Below are 27,363 nucleotides of genomic sequence, written 5' to 3'. Positions count from 1 at the left end.
TATGTGTGTGTGTGTGTGTGTATGTGTGTATGAGAGAGAGAGAGAGAGAGAGAGAGAGAGAGAGAGAGAGAAAGTGACTTGGTTACTTTATGTTCCCCAGATGAACACATAAAGTAACAAAATAGGAGACTAACACCCAATAATAGTCGAGATAAGTATCAGGAGGTTTACTCCATGGCTTGGAGGCCAGCCACACATGCTAGGGGGAAAGGCAGCTCAGATAGAGAAGGGAACAACGATCCCAGGATGGGAGAAGCATAATGAAATTAGACTACAGACCAAACATGATTGCCACTAAATGTCTCTTTTGCAAGCCACTGCACCCAAAAGGAGAGAAAGAACAAAAGGGAATGCCCTGCCACAGAGACAGGGTGGGATGGGGGGATAGGGGTGGGAGGGATACTGGGATCCGTGGTGGTGGAAAATGGGCACTGGTGGAGGGATGGGTACTTGATCATTGTATAATTGAAACTCGAGCACAAAAATTTGTAAGCCTACAGCTGTACTTCATGGTGTTTCACTAATAAAAATTTAAAAAAAAGGAAAAAAAGAAAGTGACTCGGTAACATTCAAACTGAAATACTTCAAAAAAAATCCTCACTGTATGGCTTTCATTCTAACTATTTAAAAGATATATTTAGAATAGTCATTCTTAGCATTTGTGACTCTTTTGACTCTTTCTACAGAAATAACCCAGTTTAAGAAAAAACAATAATTTTCAGTTATTCCATCTGATTGCAGTTGTTAATGGGATTTGCCCTGTGCATCTCCAGTTCACCTTGTCAGAGAGTACTGCTTCCCCAAGGCGGCCCCCGGGTCCTGTTGACGGATTGCTCTAATTGCAGTTGGCGCTGTAAACAAGGCAGCTACTCCATGCTCTGCCAGCACACGGAAATAAGCGCCAGCGTCAGGTGTCCCCACAGGCTTCCCCTACAATGAGATTCATTTACAATGTCACTGGGTAAAATGTCTCATATTTCATTGACAGTTCAATACTTAGAACTTTAATGCAGCAATATGAATAAAACAAGCTCTCAACAAATATTAGTTTTTAAATATTTTCATGTCTATTATAAACAAAACAAATCAAACGTCTCCAGGTCTCAAAGAGGCCATTTGCTCTAGTAGAGTGTCACAAAAACAGCAAACTGCAAATTTTCCTTTCACAAGTCTTGAAATATAAAGAACAAGAAGTATATATCACATTCAAATTATTCATATAAATGGTATTTTATTTACCAAAAAATTAAATATAATCTTTTGTGTTAAATCACATAAAATTATAATTACTCTATGTCTAATACCTTTTTTTACAGTCACTATTAAAGTGATAATAACATATCTCAAAATATTTAAGTCAAACCAATTCTGGGATCACAATGATTTCTGAGCATTGATCCTTTCAAGTCAATATTTCACTGCAAAGAAAGTAACATCTAAGATGTTTGAAAATCCATGAGAATATCTTCAAATAATATTTTCAACTGTCTCAAAATGACATTTAAACATGTTCAAGGCATACAAATCTAGTACATTTGACAGGCTAAACTATTAAAAGGAGACAAATATTTCAGTTGAAACAACTAATAATCAACACAAGTAACTGACACTAATAGTTGACATAAATAATATTTTAATTGATAAATGAGAATGTTGCTAAAGCAATTTCCTGGGGAAAATCTGAAGCAAATATATCTTGAAAAAGTCTGCACACTTTAACTGTAAGAATCTGAAAAATATCTATTTTTGTCCACACCATATTTCATCATTGCTTAATTCATTTTTATGATTGATCATTGCTTAATTCATTCTTTTGACTGATCCTTCTTGATTTGCTAAAGCATGGTTTCTAGAAAGTTAAATATCTTGTATAACTTAATATGAATGTGTACATGTGTACATAGACACATATTTCAATCAAACATTTGTGGAAGTTGGGATCGACAAAGGAAATAGGTTTCTTCTTGTGAACCAGTTTTTCAAATATTCAAGCATCCAAGAGATAAAAAAAATTTCTAAATTTCTCTTCCCAAATTTTCCACTGGAATATTTCATAAAATGTATACTCTAGAAAATAAACTTGATAACAATGAACTAAGATTAAAAAAAAGAAAAGTATTTGCTAGTAACACACAGAAACCTTAAACACAGAAAATAAATGAGTATATGAGAAAGACATTAGCTGACCAGTCATCTTTATTAACTATGTAATTTCTAATTTAATCTTTTTATAAGGCCCTACATATTTTTAGTTTTAATTTTAAATAGATACACTTAAAATTCTTTAAGATATTTTTATATTCAATGAAAAAACTAGTTATTTTTATATATTATATTAAAGTAATATATATATTTTTATATTACTTTACCACTTATTTTAATACCAAGGAAGTAATTGTTGCAACTGGAAATTCACTTTTATTGTCACCACAATCCCAAAATGCTTAGAATCCATTTTACTACCACCCAATACAGTCCAACATATTGAGTTACAGTATATATTTTGTCATATAAATTTTAAGGACTTGAGTCACATCAGTCTAATATGAAGCATAAAATTTATTCATTTTCATCAAGCAAGGTCAATATCAGACTTCTGCTTCTTTAATCTATCTGTGTCCTTGATTGTGACTTGGGAGACTAGCTCTCACCCACACAAAATGATTTATTAAATGACTTCATGCAGCTGACTTGCCTTATCTGTGCTTCTCTAAAGCACAGACTGCTAAATAAGAAGAAATCATTTTCCCAATCATTTCTTCATAAAAGCACTTGGGATTATAATTTAAAGTAGTTATCTCTTTAAAAGATACATCATAGCCCATCGAAGTTAAATTCCACATTGTCCCAATGCCATGGGAAAATTATAACAGATTAAGGAGTGATAGGAGTCATTGTGAGAACTCAATATCATAATGAAAATCTATAGAGGATGTGATTTAGTATATTTTACAGTTCCTTCAAGTAGTTACATCTAATAATGATGACTGCTTAAGTATTTATTAGAAGTAGTCATTAAAACTTTTCCATAAATTTTACAAATACTATAAAATTAAACTAATCATTGCACCCTGACCCTGAACTAAAAAATCCATAAATATTGTACATCAACACTTTATTTACTACACGTGGAATCTGTGTAAGGAAGAAACAAGATGTCAAAGAGCAGAGACAGGAGTAAGGCCTGATTGCCATCAAATGTGGCCAAAAAGATAAATACAATCAAACAAAGAAGATAACGCAGAGTATCTTTGAAGCTGCTTGCCCTGATCAGGGCTTAATCCCTCAAACCACGTACAGTTCCCTGAGGACTGCCAAGAGTGAATCCTGAGCACAGACTAGAGAGTAACCCTAGGAAGTTCCAGTTACTGCCAAGGAAACAAAAACAAAAAACTAAGCAGTACACGAAAATTCAGTGTTCTAATTTCTGTGATTTAGTGGTTTTGTATTTCATTATCCATTCGCACTAAAACAATAATGCTTTGAATTTTTTCCTATTTTAAAATTACTTATAACATTTGTGCTTTTTATTACTTTGTTTTCTTAATAGCTTTTACTAGATCTCAAATTGTAAGTCAAATATGATATAGCAAAGAAAGCACTACTACCCCCTCAGTCGGGTGACAAATATTAAGTTCTTAATTTTAAAATATTTGATAAAACATGTTTGCGTTTAGTGAATATTTATTGAGCACGTACTGGGAACTAGTCAGTCTTCTAAATACTGGAAATAATTCTGTAAACAAGTCATGTAAAGGCCCACTCTAATGAAAATTATAATAATGAAGCATGTGTCATAGGGTGGGCTGGAGCAATAGCACAGCGGTTAGGGCTATTGCCTTGCAAACGGCCAACATGACCAACCCGAGTTCTATTCCTTCACCCCTCTTGAAGAGCCTGGCAAGCTACCGAGAGTATCTCGCCCTCACGGCAAAGCTTGGCAAGCTACCCATGATGTATTCGATATGCCAAACACAGTAACAATTGTCACAATGGAGACATTACTGGGCCCGCTGGAGCAAAATTGATGAACAAAGGGGGGGTGGGAGTGACAGTGACAGTGTCATAGGGTGATTATAAAATACATAACAGGAATCAGAGAGATACAAGGGTTCAATAGGGAGTCACCCCTCATTCGATACCCAACACCGTCACATTTGAGCCCTTACATTTAACTGCTAGATGGATTAGCTGAAAATTACAGTGAGGGGCCCCCTGAGCACCACAGGGTAACACCTGCCCCAACCGTGCCCCCCAACAATCAGAAGTTATGTAACAGATATTGCGAGACATTTGTGTTCAATAAAAGTGTACAGTGATAAGCACAAGACAGTCTGTATGCAGCCAATTTCCACTAGTGGCTTCAATAACCTGAAATGAAGTCTTTAAGGATCTTTTGTTTTTAAACTTTAAATAAAAGCAACCAAACACTGCTGTTTTCTGTTTTTATGAGCACACTTCTCTTCTGACCTCCTGCACAGACAGAGGCTCCTCTGCATATGTCAGACATGTATGCACAAATTGGCAATATAATGTCTTTATAGATTCTGCTTTTATTTTTGTTTGGTTTTGTTTTTACACCAAACCCAGCAATGCTCAGGTTTTACTCCTCGCTCTGCACCTAGGAATTTTTCCTGGTGGTGCATACAGGATGCTGGGGATCAAGCTTGGGTGGGTTCTATACAAAGTAAACACCCTACGCACCATACTATCTGGTCACTCTATAGAATCTTTAGAAGGAGCAGCAAGCTAAATAAGCTGAATTGCCTATAGAAAATGACAGACTTTAGATACTATGCCTTTCACAAGAGACATTAGCCTAAACAATAACCAATGAAAAAAAAGTAAAGGTTTCAAGAATCTTTAACAATACACACAACAAATGAGGCAGTGCAGCCAAAAGGTAACAAAAGAGGCCAGGAAGATATTTTGAAGGGTGGGAATACAGTCATTGTTTGTGGAGGACTCAAATTTGATCTTAGAACAAAAGTGACCACAGCACCACTGGGTCGCGTTAGCATCACATCACTGTGGCTGGAGAGCCAAGAGAGGTCCTAGATTACCAAGCACTACAAGAAGCTTTTTCCCAAAGACAACGATAACTTCAGATTTTTTTTTTTAATTTTAGACTAATGTTGATATTTTTGCTTTATTCACAGTTTACCACTCTATCCTGTTAGTTATGCCCCAAAACAAAGACAAAAAAGCAATATCTCCAGAGATTGTAAGGTTTCAGCTGCTATAAATCACAGATTTCTAACATCAGAGACATAAAATGCAATTGGTATTGATGAAATTAAGAATTTAATCATTTGACAAATACCTTAAAATTAATTATACAGAGGAGTGCCTTGAAGGGTGAACAATTTTGTAATGCTCTATCTCACAATGATTCAATTAAAAAAATTTTAATTAACTGTATATTTTTCTAGCATTTAGGAATCAATGTGTCAATGCTGACTGCAAGTCACAATAAGTTTAGAGTTAGAAAACTTGATAGAATTTTGCTTCCCACACAATTCCTAGTTAGGTTATGATTCCAACACAGGCAAGTAGTAAAACAGGACAGCCTAGAATGACAGACTTATAAAAACAGCATAATTAAATCTTTTTGTTTTATTTCTTTTTTAGTCCCCATCTGGCAGTGCTCAGGCCTTAATCCTGGTTCTGAGCTCAGGGATCACAACTGGTGGACTTGGGACACCACATGGGGTGATGAGGATTGAACCCAGGCAAGTGCCCTGTCCATTGCACTATCTCTCTGGCCCTAATAATTAAATCTTTGAGTAAAATTTTTTTTCTTTACCATGATTCTGAGCTTTGAGCAATAGCACAGTGGGTAGAGTGTTTACTTTGCATGCGGCTAACCCGAGTTCAACTCCCCTCTTGGAGAGCCCGGCAAGCTACCAAGAGTATCCCGCCTGCACAGCAGAGCCTAGCAAGCTCCCTGTGACATACTTGATATGCCAAAACAGTAACAAGTCTCACAGTGGAGTCATTACTGGTGCCTGCTCGAGCAAATCGATGAACAACAGGACAACAGTGTTACAGTGCTACCATGAGTCTAAGGCTTCACTTTATCCATGCTATGGGTCAAGGCCACTGTGATTTTTCAGACTTTGACATATAACTTTTTAAATCACCTGCACTTTGTTTCTTTTTGTGGCAGGATTAGAAATATATATGCTCTCTTTCTGGGAAGAAATTCTGAGATTGTCACTAAAGGCACATGTCTCCTAAAATTCTAAAATGAAGACAGCAACATCCCTCTGAATGAGCATTGAGTTTTATTTCTGCAGACAGGTGCATGAGTGTTGGATTGTTTATTGTTGGCAAGAGTGATGAAATTGACAATTTCTGAGTTTCTTTAACATGCCTTGTGCCTTTATCAGGGTATGAGAGTCTGAGCATGAAGACAGTCTTGAGATTATAAGCAATACTCCTGGATATTCTTTTTAGACCAGGAGCCAAATCCAAAATGTGTGCATTTTCCTTAATGGCATTTATGTATAAAAGCAAGAGAAAGCATATTGTTTCTACATGAATTAATTCTTGTACACATGGCATTGCCTGCTTCCAAGAGAGAAAATGAACATCAGGAAATAAGAGGCAGTAATAGCTGGACTCTATAACTTCCTGTGAATTTTGAAATATGTTCCAAATCAGTAAATAGCCTATTTTAATGGGATTTCCCCCCAAAGCTTCACTTTTTGGATAACTCACATTATCTTTTTTCCAAGTTTAAAAATATTGGTTCCTTAAAGATATCCGGAACAAAGATTCTATGCTTTAGCAGCAGTACCCTTTTTTAATAGTTAAAACTACTTCTAAATACAATCTGATGACTAAAATGAGCGATAGCACAGCATTTGCCTCGCGTGCAGCCAGACCGGCCAAGCTGGGTTCGATTCCTCTGTCCCTCTCAGAAAGCCCGGCAAGCTACCGAGAGTATCTTGCCCGCAAGACAGAACCTGGTAAGCTACCCATGACGTATTCAATATGCCAAACACAGTAACAAGTCTCACGATTCAGACATTACTGGGCCCGCTCGAGCAAACTGATGAACAACAGGAGGACAGTGACAGTGACTAAAATGTATATTGAACTGAATCTTTGAAGTTTTTGTGAAAGATTTCTCATAATTAGATTAGCTTCATAGTGAGGGCTAGTCATCTTGCAATATCACAGTGAAATTTTACCCTAATGAAATGATTTTTAAGAATCAATGAGCTTCAGGGGCTGGAGCAATAGCACCATGGGTAGGGTGTTTGCCTTGCATGTTGCTGACCCGGGTTCAATTCCCAGCATCCCATATGGTCCTACAAGCACTGCCAGTAGTGATTCCTCAGTGCAGAGCCAGGAGTAACCCCTGAGCATCGCTGGATCACTGGGTGTGACCCAAAAAGCAAAATAAATAAATAAATAACCTCCGCCCCTCTCGGAGAGCCCGGCAAGCTACCGAGAGTATTCGATATGCCAGACACAGTAACAACAAAGTCTCCAAATGGAGACGTTACTGGGCCCGCTCGAGCAAATATATAAACAAAAAATAAAAATAATTAATGAGCTTCAGAACAACTTGGGATGCTTTGACATGTTTTGGGGGTAGTAAAGAATCACACCTGCCAGTTCTTTGAGGTAGTCTCAGTTCTGTTCTCGGGGGTACCTTCCAATGGTACTTGAAGCTCAGAGGATCAAATTAAAGTCAAATGCTCGCATAACAAGTACCTTAACCCCTACACTATCTCTCTGATTCATTGTTTTTGAAAAGCACCAAATATTTGGTTTCTAACTCCAAAAATGGTAATCTAATTGACCTAGCATTGGGGAGTGAGCACTGTTATGCTTCATATTTTCTCTCTGTAACTCATCCAGCCGCCAGAAATGAGAACACGTAGTCTTCCTTACGAACAGGTACAAATTATGACCAATACATCCCTGCATTGCCCTAAGAGAGAAATAAAAAATTAAACAGCACTGTTTGCTGATTTTTTTCTGTCACAAATGATCCTAAGTGTTCATAAAAGAATAAACTAAGGTGACCAGGGAGCTAACTACAGAGACTGAATGCATGCTTCATAAGCATGGTCCCCGAGTACCTCCCAGAGCACCCTAGGACAAAGAGCCAGAAGCAACCCTTAGCACTTGTGAGTGTGGCCCCTAAACAGCAACAAATAATTAAAATAACACTAAGAACAAATGAATAACGTAAGCACTAAACTATGGGATGAAGGGACCAAAGAGATATTGTAGTGAGAAGGACACATTTGCCTTGCATGTGGAAGACCTGGGTTTGATTTCCAGCACCCCATATGGTACCCACAGCCTGCCAGCTGTGATCCCTGAGTGTATAATCAGAAGACCTAAGCACCATCAGATGGAGCCCAAAAATTAAAAAATTAAGAAACAACAAGAAAATAAGGAGCTATGTACTGAGAAAGCAATTTTGAAAGGCTTTATGCCTTTTTCTACAAAACACACACCATAATGGCTATGTAATATGTATAAGTACATATTTTATGTGTATACACTGTCACTGTCCCTGTCACTGTCCTCCCATTGTTCATCGATTTGCTCAAGCTGGCCCAGTAACATCTCCATTGTGATACTTGTTACTTTGTTTTGACATATCGTATATGTCACAGGTAGCTTGCCAGGCTGCGTCATGTGAGCGAGATAATCTTGGCAGCTTGCCGAGCTCTCCGAGAGGGACGAAGGAATCAAACCTGGGTTGACTGAGTCGGCCGCATGCAAGGCAAATGCCCTATCTGCTGTTATCGCTCCAGCCCACATATATAATGATTTAAAAGATTCAGCACTCTGAATGTGACTGTGAATGTTACTATATGTCCTCTAAATATGAAAGGATAATGCCTTGCCTATCAGAAATTTCTATGTGCACTTCTTAAAAACATATAATTGTGATGTGGATTTTTGCTTCTAGAGGACAATATTGTAATTTTTAGATAAATTATTCCTGACATGAGTTTCAGGAAATAGCATGAATAGTCTAAAAATGTACATTATATATATTTATGTATATATATACACATATGTACATTGCAATGCACTGTAGCACTGTCCTCCTGTTAGTCAATTTGCTTGAGCAAGCACCAGTAATGTCTCCATTGTGAGACTTGTTGTTACTGTTTTTGGCATATCAAATATGACACGGGGAGCTATACTATATATTTGTGTATTTCTATCCTAAATATGCTAAGAATATGAGAACTGCATCAAACACAAAACTTTCCTCAATGTTTTTCTGGTTATCTTCAAGAAACAGTTGGATAAAGAAAGAGTGCAAAGATAAAAAGAATTAGCAGACTTCTGCTAGTCTTCCTATCCAGAGGATGACTAAAGTCAATCAACGAACTACAAACTGATCAACAATAAAATACTGAACAATCAGAGGCCCAACCAAACTGTTTATTTTTTCTTTTATTATTTAGTGTAGTTGTTATTCTTGTAACCAAAACCAGTTTAGTAGTATCAGCAGTCCTGCCAGTCTAAACTAGCAATTTGAATAAGTTTACTGTCTTTTATTGAGGGGGAAGGGATGGGTTTGGGCCACACTTGGCTCAGGGATCAACTTCTGGCTCTGGAAGATTACTCTTGGTCACTTGGTCATGCTTGAAAATATTGGGGGGGGGGGGGGTTGCTAACCATATTTAGTGCCAGGGATCAAACCCAGGTCTGCCATGTACAGGACAAGGGCCTTACCCGCTGTACTACCACTCATTCCCTAAACTAGCTCTCTTGACAAATTATTTACCACTATCTTCCGTGATGTATACCATGGAATTGCACTTCTGGGTGCACTCAGGCATCACTCCTGGTACTTGGGGGATTATATAGGGTGCTGGGGATCAAACCAGGATTGGCCACATGAAAGGGAAGCATCCTATTTGCAGTACTATTGCATAAGCCAATAAGACTTTTCTTGACTGGAGTTCTAAAATTCTTTCAGACATAGAAATATATTCAAAAACTGATGAATTTCATTGTTTTTGTACAAACTACAAAAATTATGTACAGTTTACTAAGATGAATAGGATATGCACAAAAATCTAACATAAAACATATGATAATGATATAATTACAATATTCATTTACAATGTGTCAAATATAATTGAAATTTAAGAGAAGAGAATTTAAACACTCTAACCCAAACTAAACAAAAAGGTGAATATTTAAAGTGGTGATTTTATTAAATATACAGGAATCATTTTTGCTATGCATAGGTACAACAAATCGTTAAGGGACCATATTTTAATATTCTATATTTTTACTTAATTCTGCTGCTGAAAATTTTAAAGCATCAAATAGAACTAATTAATTTGGTTCTATCTCTGCCCTCTCCCAGTTCTGGGGACTAATCAAATAGACCTTTCAAATGAGACCACTCCCTGATGTATTAGCCATTGCTCCCACTAGGTTGTAAGAGTCCATCTGTCCCACTTAAAAAAAATGCTTATCCCCAAAAATATTAATGCCAAGTAAATGAGACAGAGCATAGGAACTGGTAATTCTGCATCATTAATGCTGAACTAATTAGGATTCTGAGGCATTTATCACTCTTCATAGTCACCAAGAGAATTTATCACTAAGGCTAGCTGGTGCTCAGTGGTTCCTAGAAGGGAAGACTGCTTCCACTGCTGAATTCCTCCATGCTGTTGAGCAATCACAGTGCTTCTCCAGTACTAGAGGGCATCTTTATTCAAAATAAGTAGTAAGATTTTGCTATAGGCAAAGAAATTAAGGATGTAGAGTACTAAAAGACATCTGGAAATGACTTGGATATCTTCAGTTAGAACAACTATATAATGTCAATTACCACTGGAAGTACTACATAGCTGAAGCAATGATTGTGGAAGGAACAATAGATTTGATTTTGTTAACACTGAATTTAACAGTGCAATTCAGACATTTGCAGGATATTGGGAAGTCAGACTTGAAACTTGGGGAAAAGGTTTCAATCTGAAACAATAGTTAGGCAACACCATACTATATCCTCCATTATTTTATCTCACATTTAGTTCCCTGCCCCAGGACAGTAAAGTGTGGATATTCCCTACAGCAATTCAACCTGAGGTTCTACATAGCCTGATTCCTGCACAACACCAAATACTTTAGCCTAAAACAGACTCCACATATACCCTCTTATGTTAAAGTACAAATCAAACATAACAATATGCTTCTGAAACAGCTTTACACAAAAGTAATGTGCACCCTAGTTACCAAGATTTCTTCAGTTTTCCTATCAGTTTTCTCTCTATCCCCACTGGCACTGATGATCCCCATCAAAACTCCTTAACCTCCTACTGTTATTCCGTATACTTTTATTCCTCCTTCTATTATTCCATTGCTTTTCTGATTCCCCTCTGCCTTTTCGATTTCTCATCTCAATTAATCAAGTGTCCCTTCCTCAATCTTTAGCTCTTGAGTATCTTGATCATCTAAGGGACTACATTATTGACTCATCTATATCTCTAATTTGAATAACCTTTCCAGACTTTCAAATGTGACTTTCCAATATTCTGCAAATTGTGAATAGTACTTTAAATTCAACATCAACAAAATCTGAACTACTGTTGTTCCTTCCCCAATTGTTGCTACTTCAGCTATGAACTATTTCCAATGGTAATTGACATTATATTAGTTGTTCAAATTCATTATATTAGTTATTTTCACATGCCTTTTACTATTCTTAAAATAATAACCTACCACCCTGCAATATCTTCACCTCACTATAATTATCTAATCTACCAATACTCTGGTTTTGATCTCACAGTTTACATTACTCGGTAACTTCCCAATGATTCTTCTTTGTCTTAGTACTAAATATCACTGTATTTGGCACTATGGAACCTTATTTCAAATCCCAGATCCATCATTCAGTGTCACTATAAAGTTATTTAATGTCTCTTATCTTCAGTTTCCACAGCATTAGAGAAGGCCAAAGTATTCATGATATAAGTTGCATATAATACAGTTTATAAGTACAATGCTTAAAATAATTTCTATCATTCACATTCAATCAATAGTAGCTATCATAATTTATACTGACTCATACACAAAGATAGCCTTGTCTACTCCAGTCTTCTACCTACATTAAAGGACTACTGCAAAGAGTGTCACGCCAGGACAGAATCTAATTCTGCTAATTACAACATAAATGTGTGATTCTTTGATTCTCTTCCACCATCAGAAAATCATAAAAATGGGTACAAGAATTAAATGCAAAATATTTATCAGAGGCTTAATGATTGTCTCCCCCATCCAAAATTATGCCCTTACACAATATAAGACAATTTTTAGTTAAATACTGACTTAATTGGACTGCTTTCTGTCCTTAATCTTAATTATTTGATCACAATTATTGATCTTAATTATTCTATCATTTTTTAGCTCATTTAGTGTAAGGAGTATATTAACTCTATTTGTTCCTAATAAAATAAGAACCAATAAATGTTATTGGTAGAATTATGACAACAGTGGTGTTTTCTTGCTTACACATAAAATTCAGGCATATAAAAGAAAAAAACCTAAAAATTAATAGCACTGAAAAACTAGTTATATAAAAAATACAAAAGATACTGGCGTAAGCTTCACAATCTCTTTCAACTGAGAAGATCAAATTATAATGACTGAATCAGAATAAAAACTGAGTCACCATTTTCCTATTCCACCAATATAAAAAGGGCAGTATGGTCATACTAAATTTAAGATAGGAAGAAAAGTCATTTTCTATTACAAAAGAGAAAAAAATGATAATTCTATTCAGCATACCAGTTAGCAAGAATACAGAGTACAGCTACCAGTTTTAAAGGAAGCATGGTTGATAATGTGCCTCAGAACATGCCTTGCATGTGTGAGGTCCTGCATTCAATACTAGACAAGAAGAAGGAAGAAGGCAGTAAGGCAGGCAGGGAGGCAGGCAGGAAGGCAGGCAAGCAGGAAGACAGGCAGGCAGGCAGGCAGGCAGGAGGGCTGGCAGCAGTTGGGAGGGAGGGAGGGAGGGAGAGAGGGAGGGAGAGAGGGAGGGAGGGAGGGAGGGAGGGAGGGAGGGAGGGAGGGAGTAGGAAATGCAAAGGATTTGGGTCAAAGTACTGACATTCACACATTGATAACTGAACAAAATATTATTAAAAAATTGATATTTATTAACACCTATGAGAGGTTGTAAACAAAGTAGTCATATACTGTTACAGGATCTTGTATATGATCACAAGATCGATATTGTAACTGTTGTGTAAAAATGAGGAAACTTGGGCTACAGTGACCAGATAGTTCTTAGAGGTCACAAAGCCAAAACTGTCAGGGTCATCAAACCCAGATGCTGACTCCAAAACTCAAACAATCTTATCCTTACATGATGCCATTTTAAACATGTATTCATTCTATATCCAAACATCTGTGTATATGTGTATATAATGGAACATTTTAGTATAGATATATAGACATATATAATTATATTTCGTTGAAACTTTCAAACTAGTTTCTAAAAATCTGAAAGATATATGCCGCTTAAAAGCAAGTTATGATAAAATTCATATAAAGAATAGAAACAAAAGATTATAAATATTTGAATAATGGTGAACCATGAAATGTATTGCATCATTCATAGATCCAAGTCTCCAAGGATATTCATAGTTCATTCACAAATTCTACTCTGAAAGGACAGACCGTTGAGAAGAGAGATCACTTGGTTATTTTCCACATCTACTGCTCATTCTCAAAAGTTGATAGTAGCAGATCTACATAGCCCTATATGTGAATTCCTTTGTCTGGTGCTTAGATGAGAAAAAATCGAATCCAAAGGGAGCACTTCCAGGGCATAGGTAACTGTTTTACAGTTATAAATGAAGATAGCAGGATTTCAAGGTATAAGTCATGTGTATTTGCAAATTTAAGAATTTCAAGGAAGGTATTCCAAGGGAATTGAAGGTCGATGCTTATACTGTAAAATTTTATGGGGGTGGGGAGGAGAGGAATAAATTTGTGTTTCCAATAATATCAGTAGTTTATATTGTCTAGTCCTTATTATAGTATTTTATTCTCACAACTATTCTAATGGTTTTTCATGGATTAATCAATTTGATATAAGAAAGCCATTGATAATGCTGACATTTATGGATGAGAAGTAGTTCAATCACTTTTTTGAGGTACAATAATAAATATATAGAAGTTTTAAGATTCATCCCATAAAAGTTTAACTTTTATACTTTCTCTGAAACCCTGAAACTTTTTACTTTAGTTTAATTTAAAATGAAACCTCCCTCAGTAAGTTTAGGTGAATGGCCGGCATTTGAAACGTAAAGCATTTGAAGTCATCATCACTCACCAAAAAAAGGAATTGGAAAGAATCTCAGTTACAATAGTAAAACCTGCAGCCAAATAAAATTATTTACTCTAGGAAAATTTAACAGAAGATTTAGAGAAGATTCACAGGAGAGCAAAACTGAGAGAACTTGTATAAATCCTCCAGTGTTAATGAAAAAGAAATAGACTTCTGAAGAGATGGATTAGTTTCCCCAAAGTCTCATAGGTATAAAAAGACAGAGCAAGATAAATAGCACAGGTATTCATATTTTTAGCCCAATGGCAATCTCATTCACCATATTTCAAACTCTTATACTTAGACTCCTTAAAAGTTATTACCTGAGAAGTCAGAGTACAGTACATATCTTCAAAATTAGTTCTTTACTTATTAACACATTTGCTGTAGATAATCTTGTGAATACATCAGAGTACTGAAATCACTTGCTGTCCTAAAGTATATAATTTTTGAAATGCAAACAATTATAAAAAGAGAGTAGGTTTTCATGTCTTGAAAACATTCAGAGTCCCTTTCCTACATAAAAAATATCACAATTGCCATAAAAAATGGGCTGGATCGATAGCACAGCAGGTAGGGCGTTTGCCTTGCATGCGACCAACCCGGCTGACCCAAGTTCAATTCCTTTGCCCCTCTAAGAGAGCCTGGCAAGCTACCGAGGGTATCTCGCCCATACAGCAAAACCTAGCAAGCTACCCATGACGTATTCAATATGCCAAACACAGTAACAACAATTCTCATGATGGAGAAGTTACTGGGCCCGCTCGAGCAAATCGATGGACAACAGGAAGACAGTGCTACAGTGCGACAGTGCCATAGAAAATAGCAAGTTTAATATCAAGTTTATGACTTAATGTCAATTTGATGGAAGGGAATCAGTAATAGATAATCCATTCTAGATTTAGATACAGATTTAGTCAAATAACAGTAAATTAATTTCATTTTTTATTAAAGTGAAATACACATTTTATTATTTTAAAATGAACTCTCCTAACACATTTGAAGTACACAAGACAGTGTCATTGATTATAATCAGATGACAGAATTCATCTTGAATATGGAAACTTTGTACTACATCACCTTTACACTCAGCAACAAGAAAAGACACATTCTTCTCAAGTGTACAAATAATATTCTCCAGGACAGATCATATGTTTGATCACAAAACAAGTCTTCACAAACACAAGAAGACTGAGTTAAATAAGTAAACTAAAAAAGAAGTTAAAAGGTATTGCAATACAAACACACAAAAACAAAATATACCAGAAAACAAAACAATGCCGAGAATTAAGTTTATCATGAAAATACATTGAAAAGGAAGAAAAATGGCTGGATGATAGGCTAATTACTAACGCATAAACAAGCATGCACCCGACCCATATTCAGTTTACACCACCACAAGGTTCTCTGGGCATCACTGGTGCAGGTCTACAGACCCCAGCACCTTCAGGATCTCCAGTTTAGCTGTGGCCTGGGTATCCCTGGAACTGAAGGACCTTCACATTGAACTACAGGCCAACTGTCAATAGCAATGGGAACCAGGGGCCTCCAGAACCCTGTTTGTGAGCACCCCTAAATAAATAAGCAAAAGCACAAAACATTGCTCATATCTCATGTGTACACATCAAGGAACTAGGAAAAATAAAAAAACTAAAACTTTAGTTAGCAGTCACTGTCACTGTCCTCTCATTGTTCATCGATTTGCTGGAGCAGGCCCAGTAACATTGTGAGACTTGTTACGGTGTTTGACATATCAAATATGCTCTCCATGAGGGGAGGAGGAATCAAACCTGGATCAACCACGTGCAAGGCAAACGCCCTACCCACTGTGCTATCGCTCCAGCCCCGGAGCTCCGGTTAGTGAGCAGTACTTATACAGCAAGTTAGCAGAAGAGATAAAAAGAGAGAGATTCAAGCAGAAATAAGAGAAGAAAATAAAACATGTTAAAAAATCAAAACTACAAATTTGTTCTTTTCCAAAAGTTAAAAAGGTAAATCCATCCTTAGACTAATTAAAAAACAAGATGACAGATAGTGTCAGAAATAAAAGAAGAGGTATTATAATGGATGCCTCAATATTTAAAAACTAAACTTATAGGAGAGTATGAAGATCTATCTGCCCAGTAAGTTGATTTCTTAACAGAGCCACAACACTGCCTCTGTATTCCACAGTACCATTCAATTGGAATGTGTGCAAAAAACAGACATTTGTACATACGTGACAAGAACAACCCCCGAGCATTCTGTCAAGTGTAAACTCACAGCATCACTGATTATATAACCTACAAATCCAGTTTAAAAAAAAATAAGAAAACTGGGGAGGCAAGGAAACAGAAAAACAGAGACAGAAAAATTGATCTAGTGATATGTGAGGTCAATAGCAATTCAAGATTTCCAACATTTTTACTTGATCTTGTCCTGGGGAAAATAATAATGAGATAAAATGAAGTGGCTCTTAAAGAGTTACTTCTTTATTTTCTTTCTCTGAATTACATAGACTTAGAACTAACTAACATATATTAACTGAAATTCCAATTTGACTTCTAAAAGTGAATATTTAAAATATATCTAACTCAATAAAAATAGGTATGAGGTGATTGAAAAAAATACCTTAAGCATTGTCCTTGAAACAATTTAATAAAGAGAGTGTTTGAATGACTTTTTTCCTACCTCAGAGAAAAATATCTTTAACTAAATATTTTTTAATATCAGTTTTTCTCTTTTAGCCATGATAATTATAGATTTGTATTAATTCTAAAATAAAAAATAGTGTTGAGAAATGAAAGGAATCATTCAATATTTATTTTTACTTATCCTAAGATATCTGAATTCAACAGAGGTATGATTTATCAATTATTGTCTATGCTCAAGACCAGTGTTTCTTGATATTTTTGTTTCTTTCCTATACTCTGTACTCCTCAAAGCCATTATTTTTACTGGCTGGCTCCCTAATCTTTTACTGTATCCCCCCTCCAAGAATTTACAACATTTACATCTTTTTTTTCCTTTTGGAATAGAATATCCGAGGGGATGGGAAGGGAGACATAGACCCCATATTGAGACAAGGCCATTCTACCTGACAGGGATATCTATCTTGTCAAAATACTTATATGAACAGAAGTAGCACTATAGCACTGTCCTCCCGTTGTTCATCGATTTTCTCAACAGAAGTACTTATAATAAAGTTGTTCTCTCTACAAAAATTCCATCTTTGTTTTGATGATGTAATGGGATACTTGTTTTGACAAGAGTATTGAATGTGAAGCTGAAGGCCAAGAACCAGAAATAAGGCTTTAAACAAGGCCATGGATATGGCAGACACTATGGACAATTTATATCATGCAAATAAGCTTAAAACATGGTTGAGAGTCAAATATTCTTTGAAGAGTTCTATTTTTAAACATTTATGTGATATGACTATAAAGTCATATACAATGACAGGAAATAAAACAGACATAGAGCATATATTTTACCTACTTTCACCCAGTGTTAGTATCTAAGAATACTTAGAATATCATACTTAGGAAAAGAATACAGTCAAGATACAGAACAATTTTTTCACAAAGATCCTTCATGTTATTATTTTGTGAGTGTTCAATGCTAATAAGTAGATATAAAATTGTCATCCAGCAGGCTGGAGCGATAGTACAGTGGGTAGGGTGTTTGCCTTGCATGTGGCTGACCCAGCTTCAATTCCCAGCATCCCATATGGTCCCCTGAGCATCGCCAGGAGTAATTCCTGAGTGCAAAGCCAGGAGTAACCCTGTACATTGCCAGGTGTGACCCAAAAAGCAAAAAAATAAAAAATGGCATCCATTTGCTGATTTTGTATTCTGAAACCTAGTTTAACTCATTGGTTAAGGCATGCTCTTTATATGCTCTACAAGTTTTACAATGATAATCAAGCTATATTCCTAATAAGTGATGTTGTACATTTTTAAGTCTATGGGCAACTGGTACGTCTTCTTTGGAGACATGTACCCATTGTGTTTATCATAAGACCTAAGAAGCATCAAATATCTGGGAAATATTAAAGAACCATTTGTCTTGTTGGCTAAGTATTGTTGGGAATGGTCTTTGGGTCTCAGAATACTGTTAGAAGCCCTCTCCCAACCATCCAAAAAAGCAAACTCCACTGGGATTTTGGTAGGGACTGTATGGAATCTAAAATTTATTTAGATGAGAATTTTAACAATAAGTCTTCCAACTCATGAGCATGATATATATTTCTGCTTTTGTGTGCGTATGTGTGTGCCCAAAGAGAGACAGAGAGAGAGAGACATCTGTTACTTTTAATAAGGTCCTGTAGCTTTCCATGCTTATGTCTTTAACCACCATTATTCAACTGTACTCCCTGGAATTTCTTATTTCATATAATTGTAAATGTGACTGCTTCCTTAATTTGACTGTCTTTTAATTCATTATATAAAAATATTTTATATTAATTTTATTCTATTTTCCTTTATTTATTTATAATTTAAAATAATTTTGGAGTCTTTAATATTTCCTGTGTATTATTGTCATCAGAAAATATCTATAATGATACTTCTTTTATAACATTTTCCTTAATGTCTTTTCTTGCTTTATTACAGTGGCTAGGACTTTTAGTACTATGTTCAATAATGCTGGTGATTGAGAACACTTGTTTCTGATCTTAAATGAAAAACTTTCAGTTTTTCAATTAGTGTGATTTTAGCTGTAATCTCATCATACTGGCCTTATTCGGTTGAAACTTACTCTTTCTTTCCCAATTTATAATGTTTTCTATCATAAATCAATGTTGAATCTTCTCAATTGCATTTTCAGGAAATACTGATATAAGATTTATCTTTCCCTTTATAGATGTGGCATATTACATTAATTTAACTTTCATGTATTGAAACTTCCTTGCATCCCTAGAATGAAATCCCACCACTTCACAGCTTATGCTCTTTAGGTGTACAGCTGGATTTCATTTGCTAAGTTGTTATGAAGTATTTTTACATTCATTTCTGTCACCAATAGCATGCTCTCCCTCCATCCCTCCCTCTCTGTTCCTCCTTCTCTCTGTCTGTTCCTCCTTCTCTCTCTCTCTCTCTCTCTCTCTCTCTCTCTCTCTCTCTCTCTCTCTCTCCCCCCCCCCCCCCCCAGCCTTTTCTCTGTCTCTCCTGTTTGCTTGCTAAATTTCTCTCATTTCAGAATCAGGATAAGATAGGCCTGGTACTTCTGAGGATATATCCCCCAGATGCTGTCACTGTCACTGTTCTCCCGTTGTTCATTGATTTTCTTGAGCAGGCTCAGTAATGTCTCCATTGTGAGACTTTCTTGTTACTGTGTTTGGTATATCAAATACGGCATGGGTAGCTTGCCAGGCTTTGCCGTGCAGGCGAGTTACTCTTGGTAGTTTGCCGGGCTCTCCGAGAGGGGCAGAGGAAACAAACTTGGGTCGGCCATGTTGGCTGTGTGCAAGGCAAAAGCCCTACCCGCTGTGCTATCGCTCCAGCCCATCACTCTATTTAAAGAACAGAATCTGAAAGAACACTGTCAGAGACCAGGGAGGTGGCTTAGAGAGCTGAAATGCAAGCTTTGCAGGCAGGAGCCCCTGGCTCAGTACGCATCACCAGAAAGGACCAGAACTAAGGGAGACAGTGCAAGAGCAGCCCTGGGCACAGCCTAAAATCAATAAGATAGTTTGGGATGGAGCTGTAGTACAGCGGGAAGAGCACTTGCCTTGTATGGCAGCCAACCCAAGTTCCACCCACAGTACCCGTATGTGGTCCCGTGAGTACACCAGGAGTGATCTCTTAATGCAGAACCAGGAGTAAACCCTGCACACTGTTGAGTCCAGCCCAAATCAAACCCCCAATCCCAATATATAAAAGATGGGCTTGGTAAAATGTGCTAGGGAGAGGTACCCTTTCCTTCAATATTTTGGAAGAATTTAGCAAGGATAGAAATTATATTTCTGTGAAAGTTTTCTAAAATAATTACTAAAACCTCTAGTATTAAGCATTTGTTGTTAAGAGGTTTTTTTGATTAATCTTGATTTCTGTGCTTCTGCCTTGTCTGTTCAAGTTTTTTCTTCTTGAATAAGTTATAGGAGATTATATGATTACAAGTCTCCATTTCTTCAAACCTGATTGCTTTGTACACAGATGTTCACCATAGTCGTTTAGGATCTTTTTGTTTCTATATTATATTTTCCATATGCTATTTTTTAATACCAAGATTTTCTTTCTTTTTTTTTCTTCTCAGTGGAACTAGATACAGGTTAATTTCTTTTGCTTATCCTTTAGGAGAACAAGTTCTTATTTCTTTTGATCGTTTGTGTCAACCAGGTATGAGGTGAGATTGCTTTTGCAAATTTTTTTTGTTTTTGTTTTCAGATTGGACCTCTAATGTTATGAAGTTTTCTCTTAATAGTGCTTTTGCTGCTAGGTAGCTGGATCTCAAGATAACTTTTCTTTCTTTTTTGGGAGAGAATCAGCTCTTCATTTCTTCAAATATTTCCTACTTTTATTTCCAACTTTACGGATTTCTATTTTGAATAATTTCCTTTGTTTTGTTTGTTTCATGTTTACTTTGCTTTCCTTACTCAAATTCTTGAGATGAATTACTAGAGAGATGATTTGAGACTTTTATTTCTTAAAATGTATTGATTCAGTGCTATAAATGTTTGCTTCTTAAGACTGTCTTACCCTTATTACACAATTTTGAAAGGAGGGCTTATTTTTGGACTTTGGGTGACACCAGGCAGTGCTCAGCGCTTAGGGATCATACTTGATGAGGCTCGGCAGCCATATGTGGTGCCGGGAATAGAACCAAGATTGGCCACATTCAAGGCAAGCATGCTAGATGCTGTGCTATCTCTCTGACCCCTGTTACACAATTTTGGATAGGTTGTACTATTTTATTAGTGATATGTTTATATTTTTATACTATTCTGTTTAAAAATTCCTCTTTTGTTGTTTATTCAGAAGTGCATCGATTATTGTTTGAAGATCTTCCTATTAACTTTGTTTATTTGATGTTCTGAATCTAATCTTGAACCAAATAGAGAACAATCTATTTAATTTCTATTAGTTAAAATCTGTTGAATTTATTTCTAGCCCAGGACTTACTCTATCTTAGTATATAATCTTAATACATAAAATAAAAACATAAAAACATCTTAGGTATTATTTCTTTGGGTATAAATTTCTATATATGACAAATTCTGTTGGTTGAGAATAAGAAAATATTATGTTTTGTATCTTTTATAGCGTTCTATTCACTGTTCTGTAAACTACTAATAGAATCATGTTGAAGTCCGTAATTGTGGGCTTTTCTATTTCTCCTTTCATTTCTGTAAGACTTTGCTTAATATATTTTGCAGATTTACTTGATACAATATATTTATAACTATTACATTTTATACTTTAAAGTTTGGCCCTTTTTATTATGCACTGTCCATATGTATATATAGAAATCTTGTTATTACTGAATTATATTAGTCCATGTCTCAAAATTTAAATCAGCTATGGGTCTGGTCAGTTTCTAGATATTTCTTACACACAGAATGATCATGAGAAATAAAGACAAAGACTTATACCTTTGAAATCCACACCATCCAGACCCAAAAAAGCTATTATTCTTGATAAATACCTTCATTTCTGTAGCACTGTAGCACTGTCCTCCCGTTGTTCATCGATTTGCTCAAGCAGGCCCAGTAATGTCTCCATTTTGAGACTTCTTGTTACTGTGTTTGGCATATCGAATACATCACAGGTAGCTTGCCAGGCTTTGCCATGAAGACGAGATACTCTCGGTAGCTTGCTAGGCTCTCCAAGAGGGGTGGAGTAATCGAACCTGGCTCGGCTGGGCTGGCTGCGTGCAAGGCAAACGCCTTACTGCTGTGCTATCGCTCCAGCCATTAGTGTCATCTTGCTAATAACTTGCAGAAATTTTTTAGTGAGAACCTTGTTGGTACGTGCTTTGAGAATATAAATTTTCCTAGATTTATTCAACACATCTTCCTATTCTTTCTCTTTAAAAAATATCTTAACCATAAAATTTTTCCTTCTCCTTCCAATTTTTTTCTATTCCTTGTTCGAAAGGTTTCAGTAACATAAATACTGCTGTGCGATGTCAAATTTATTTTATTACCTCATATAAAACGGTTGTGTTCCCATGTATAAGAGGTCCATAACAGATATAGGAATGCCCAACAACCCAGCCTAAGTCAGAAGCTGCCCACCAAACCTGAAAAATAAGAAGATAACAAAATGTGTATGTATACATTATACATGTATAATAAATGCCATCTAATATGAATATAAAACCATGATTACCTCTCCAGGCTTAAGTCCATATACAGATGACATTGTCCAGTTTAACATTACAGCATATCCTCCAGTGGGTCTAACCACACCCTACACGAAAGAAAAAGTGAAATTAAATTCAAAATCCATATATCAATAGATCTTATGCCTTTATCTAATTCGCTTAAAACTTTTCTTGTTGAATGTCTTTTATACTGTAACTAGCTGAAAATTACTTGTTTCCACATAACTGTACATGGGCCATTATTTCTTTTTCTTCTCTAATATAAATGCAGAATAATTTATCCCCATCATCTCATTTGTAGATTCAATTTTACACTTTATTCATTCTCTGAAGTACAGTCATGATCATGCAAAATCATGTGTGATTAATTTTTCCAAGGTTGACATATTATCACATTGTAATTTCATTTGTATTTCAAAAACAAGAATGGACTTTCAAACTTAGCTACATGCCTAAAGTACATACTCACATAAGATATTCCTTGAAATGATTAAACAACAGGATTTAAAGAGGAAATAAAGTCACATTCCAACTTGATCTGATTATACTATTCTGGAGATCATGCTAACATGGTGAGAAAGATGATAAGTTTATCAATTCCTTCATGAATACTGGACTTCTAAGAAGTTAATACCAATTAGTTGAATTTGATACTGATAGAGTTGCCTTAAGTTACATTTTGGGAAAAATAGAAATATTTATATCACAGTCAAAACATTTTATATCATTTTCTAATATTTATTTTCAACTTTTGACTATATTCAACTTTAATGCTTTGAAACTTTTAGTCACTGTAAACAAAGCCTAAAAACAAATTTAGTCTTTGGTTTCACTTATTTTTTAAACATTAACTGTCTTAGTCTTGAAAGTTTAACCAAGTGAAAAGTCAGGATGAACAGGTGAATGCCAACTATTAGAAACAAGTTTTCTATTTTACTGTCACTATTCTATTCAGAAAATGCTCTGTTTGGGTATTAATAATTTTTAGTATAAAGACAGGAAAAACTTTTAGGCATAACTCTGCAGCTTTCATTCACATATTACATCCAGGGAATGAAAAATAAATCAGTGTTGTTGGCTACTAAAATTGTTACTCTCCTCAGGTCAGTCACTGTCTTCCCATTGTTCATCGATTTGCTCGAGCAGGCCCAGTAACATTGTGAGACTTGTTACTGTGTTTGGCATATCAAATATGTCACGGGTAGCTTGCCAGGCTTTCCCGTGTGGGCGAGATACTCTCGCTAGCTTACTGGGCTCTCCGCGAAGGGTGGAGGAATTGAACTCAGGTCGACCATGTTGGCTGCATGCAAGGCAAATGCCCTACCTGCTGTGCTATTGCTCCTGCCTTCTCCTCAGGTACCACTAATAAAACACAGGTATCAAGCTGTGAAACACATTTGATCTACCAGCAGCAACACCTGGTCTCTTGGCATATCACATGCAGTTCTGTTGGCATTCGACAGCTCCTTTCAAAGTTGTATGACATACTTAGCATGCTTCTGGCTCTTTTGATCACCATGGGAGTAGCAGAAATTCTATGTCCCCTGCCAGTGTCTCATACGTTATTTTACCATGTAAACTGAAAAAATCTTGTCCTAATATATTCTGTAATATTTTCTGTGCACTTTGCTAATTAGTTTGTTCCACTGAGAAGGTTTTTCTCATGGGTCAGTAATTTGATGAATTTGATTCTAATCAACCTGCAGAATTTTGTAAGAGAGAAAATTGAAAGTATTTTCATAGGAATTATGTTATCATATTATACAGTGGTGATATCGATTATTTCCCTTAATGTATTTTAGAACTTTCTCTTCACCAACCTTTCACTGTGAAGAGAGCTCATGTTTGTAGCTCAGTATAAATATTATTACAACAGGGTAAGATTTTAGATTTTACAAAACTGAGGGAAATGATTCCAATGAAGCACTAAAGAGGAATAAAAAGGTAGGAAGAAAAGAAATGAGTGAAAATTAGTTGTAAAATTAAAAAGATAATTTAAAGAACTGGCTATCAATGTTTTATTTGCCTTCCAAGTAGATAATTCTTTAATAGATGTCGGTCAGTATTGTTTGTCTCTAATGTAGTGGATAATTGGGCCAGAGGGATAGCTCAATGAGCTGGGGCTCCGACCTTGCACTACAAGGTGGAAGGTTGAGGCTGGCATTACACAAACCCTGGATTACAAGCCAAGAGCGGCTCCTGAGCACTGTAGGATATGGCCCCCAAACCCAGAAAAATAAATGAAACATTTTAAACTGGTGGATAATTTGATACATTTGACAAAACTCAAAAAACCCTCTACATTTAAATATAAAGCCATTCAGTAAAAATTAAATTATAATGATTAAAATGTAATGTCTTATTAAAAATAATATTCTATGTTTTAGCAATCAGAGTTTTTTAATTTCCATGATGCAATATCACCCAAAAGATTGAAATGTCAAAATAATTTTGTGTTGACATTAAAACTCTTATTAAAAACAATTAAAATTGAACTATAAAAGAAAGAAAATCCAAAATGACTCATTCCTCTTTGATCAACTTAGTTTTAATTTTGTGAATATTAGTAAAATATTTCCACCAAGCATTTTTTTACCATTTATTATCTAGACTCCTGAACTGAAATTTATCCTTGCTGCAAAAAACTTAGATAACTCCATACAATTTTATTAGGATTTGATATGGTGTAGAGTACTAATCAGGTTATACAGGCAGATCTTTTTTACGGAGTTTGTAAGCATGAATGTTTAAATATTAGAATTAAAGATATTTTCATTATTAAATCAATTTGCAACTCAAAATAGTGTAGCAAGACATTTTTGTGTATAATTATTTGTGAACAATCAAATTTTCCATAAAAAATAAAATCTCAAGGTCGAACTAGGCTTCCAAAATGAAGAAGGACAAACATGACTATCTATACTTTCAATGCACTTATGATGGCATCGGATGCAGCCATCAAGGTCCTGATAGTGCAAGCGCAAAAGATCAAGTACGACATCATTGGCCTGACCAAGACGAAAAGGCATCATTCACATCACACCATTTTCGACACTGGAGAACTGTTCCTCGGAACATGCGACAAACGAGGCATCGGTGGTTCCGGTGTCCTTGTCAACATGAAGTTGGCCATGAGCACTGATTCATTCGAATGCCTAACAACCTGAATCAGATGATTACACTTGAATACATTTGGCTCACTACCGGCAGTTTTTATCTTCATTGTCTACGCACCAACATCCAATTATGATAAAGGAGAAATTGAGAAGTTCTACATGGAACTGGAGAAGTTCTATAAAGAAGACCACACCTTCTACATTGTCGGTGATTTTAATGCCAAGATAGCACCGAGAAGATCAGCCGAAGAACTCCACATAGGGACCCATGGCCTAGAATGGAATGAACTGGATGAGAGACTGTCTGATTTCATCATGTCGACCAAGATCATCCATGGTAACTCACAGTTCCAGTAGGCCAAATCTAAACATTGGATACAAGTCTTCTGGCAGACGTTTCCACAACTAAATTGACCATATCATATTCAGTCTACGGTTTTGCCTGACTGATGTCACTGTTGTCACAAAATTCCAAACGGGATCGAACCACTATCTCCTTCATGCAAAATTCTACTTCACGGAGCGAGGAGAAAGGGCTGCAAAGTTTAAAATGAAAACTCCCAGAACGACCACCAACTGGGAGCAATTTGGCACTATTGTGGCAACATGGGAAGATGCTGTCATTGACAACATTGACCAAGAATCCGATTGACTGCTTTAGCACCTCCATGATTGTGCAGGAAATGCTGAGAGAGAGATAGCCACAAAAAGATGCCTATCTCCAAAAACTCTTGAGCTCATTCGCCAACATGGCTTGGCACAAGCCTCAGGCAACTGCAAGTGAATGTCCGAGCTCGCAAAGCAGTGCAGAGAAGTGATAAAGGAAGACCTCAAAGAGAGAAGAGCAGCAGTGCTGGCCTATGTGGCAGAAGCTGGTAAAATCATTCGCAGTGCCTGCCAATCGCTCATCAACTACAAGACCAAGATGACTGTCATCCAACATCCTGATGTATCTATCACATCCTCCAGAAGGACAATGGAGAAGATTATCTATGACTTTTACTCAGAACTCTTCGATAGCCACGTCCACCTGCCCACATACTAAATTACACAGGATGAATATGGTGTTCCCAATGTTCTCCCTTCCAAAATCCGACACACCATTTCGTCGGTAAAGAAGCAAACAGCACCGACCCAGACAAGGTCAGACCCGAACACCTGAAGAACCTGCTGTCAGTTCTCAATACAATGGCTTGGCTCTTCACACGCAACCTGTCTGGATGCAAGGTTCTGTCCCAATGGAAAACCAGCAGGACTGTACTACTGTACAAGAAGGGAGACATCCACAACATTGGTAACTATCACCCAATCTGCCTGTTTTCTGTTGTCTACAAACTGTTCACTCGAGTCATCCTGAGTAGGATTAGCAGAACTCTAGATGAAGGACAACCATGCGAGCAAGTTGTGTTCCGCAAAGAATTCAGTACCATCGACCATATCCACACGATAACCAAGCTCACTGAGGTTTCTTGGGAGTTCAAGATACCGCTCTGTCTAACATTCATTGAATTAAAGAAGGTCTTTGATTCTGTTGAGACTGAAGTGGTCATCAAAGCCCTAGTCAAACAGGGCATTCAAACTCAGGACCTGAGTATCCTCAGT

At 36.3% G+C, this 27,363-nt stretch overlaps 1 protein-coding gene across 1 annotated transcript in view; it reads right to left on the bottom strand.

The window, feature by feature from the left end:
- Positions 1 to 27,363, bottom strand: part of ACSS3 (acyl-CoA synthetase short chain family member 3) — a 208,562-nt gene that overhangs the window by 85,675 nt on the left and 95,524 nt on the right. The window contains exons 6-8 of the mRNA XM_056117936.1: positions 22,651 to 22,731; positions 22,466 to 22,561; positions 779 to 930 (exon numbers count right to left, since the gene is read on the bottom strand). Coding sequence (XP_055973911.1) covers positions 779 to 930; positions 22,466 to 22,561; positions 22,651 to 22,731 — 329 coding nt within the window. The remainder of the gene's footprint in view (positions 1 to 778; positions 931 to 22,465; positions 22,562 to 22,650; positions 22,732 to 27,363) is intronic.

This window comes from Sorex fumeus, unplaced genomic scaffold (assembly GCF_029834395.1).
Source record: "Sorex fumeus unplaced genomic scaffold, SorFum_2.1 ptg000003l, whole genome shotgun sequence".
Classification (NCBI taxonomy): Eukaryota; Metazoa; Chordata; class Mammalia; order Eulipotyphla; family Soricidae; genus Sorex; species Sorex fumeus.
The sequence above is the reverse complement of the archived record's forward strand: the minus strand, read 5'-3'. Positions and strand labels throughout refer to the sequence as shown.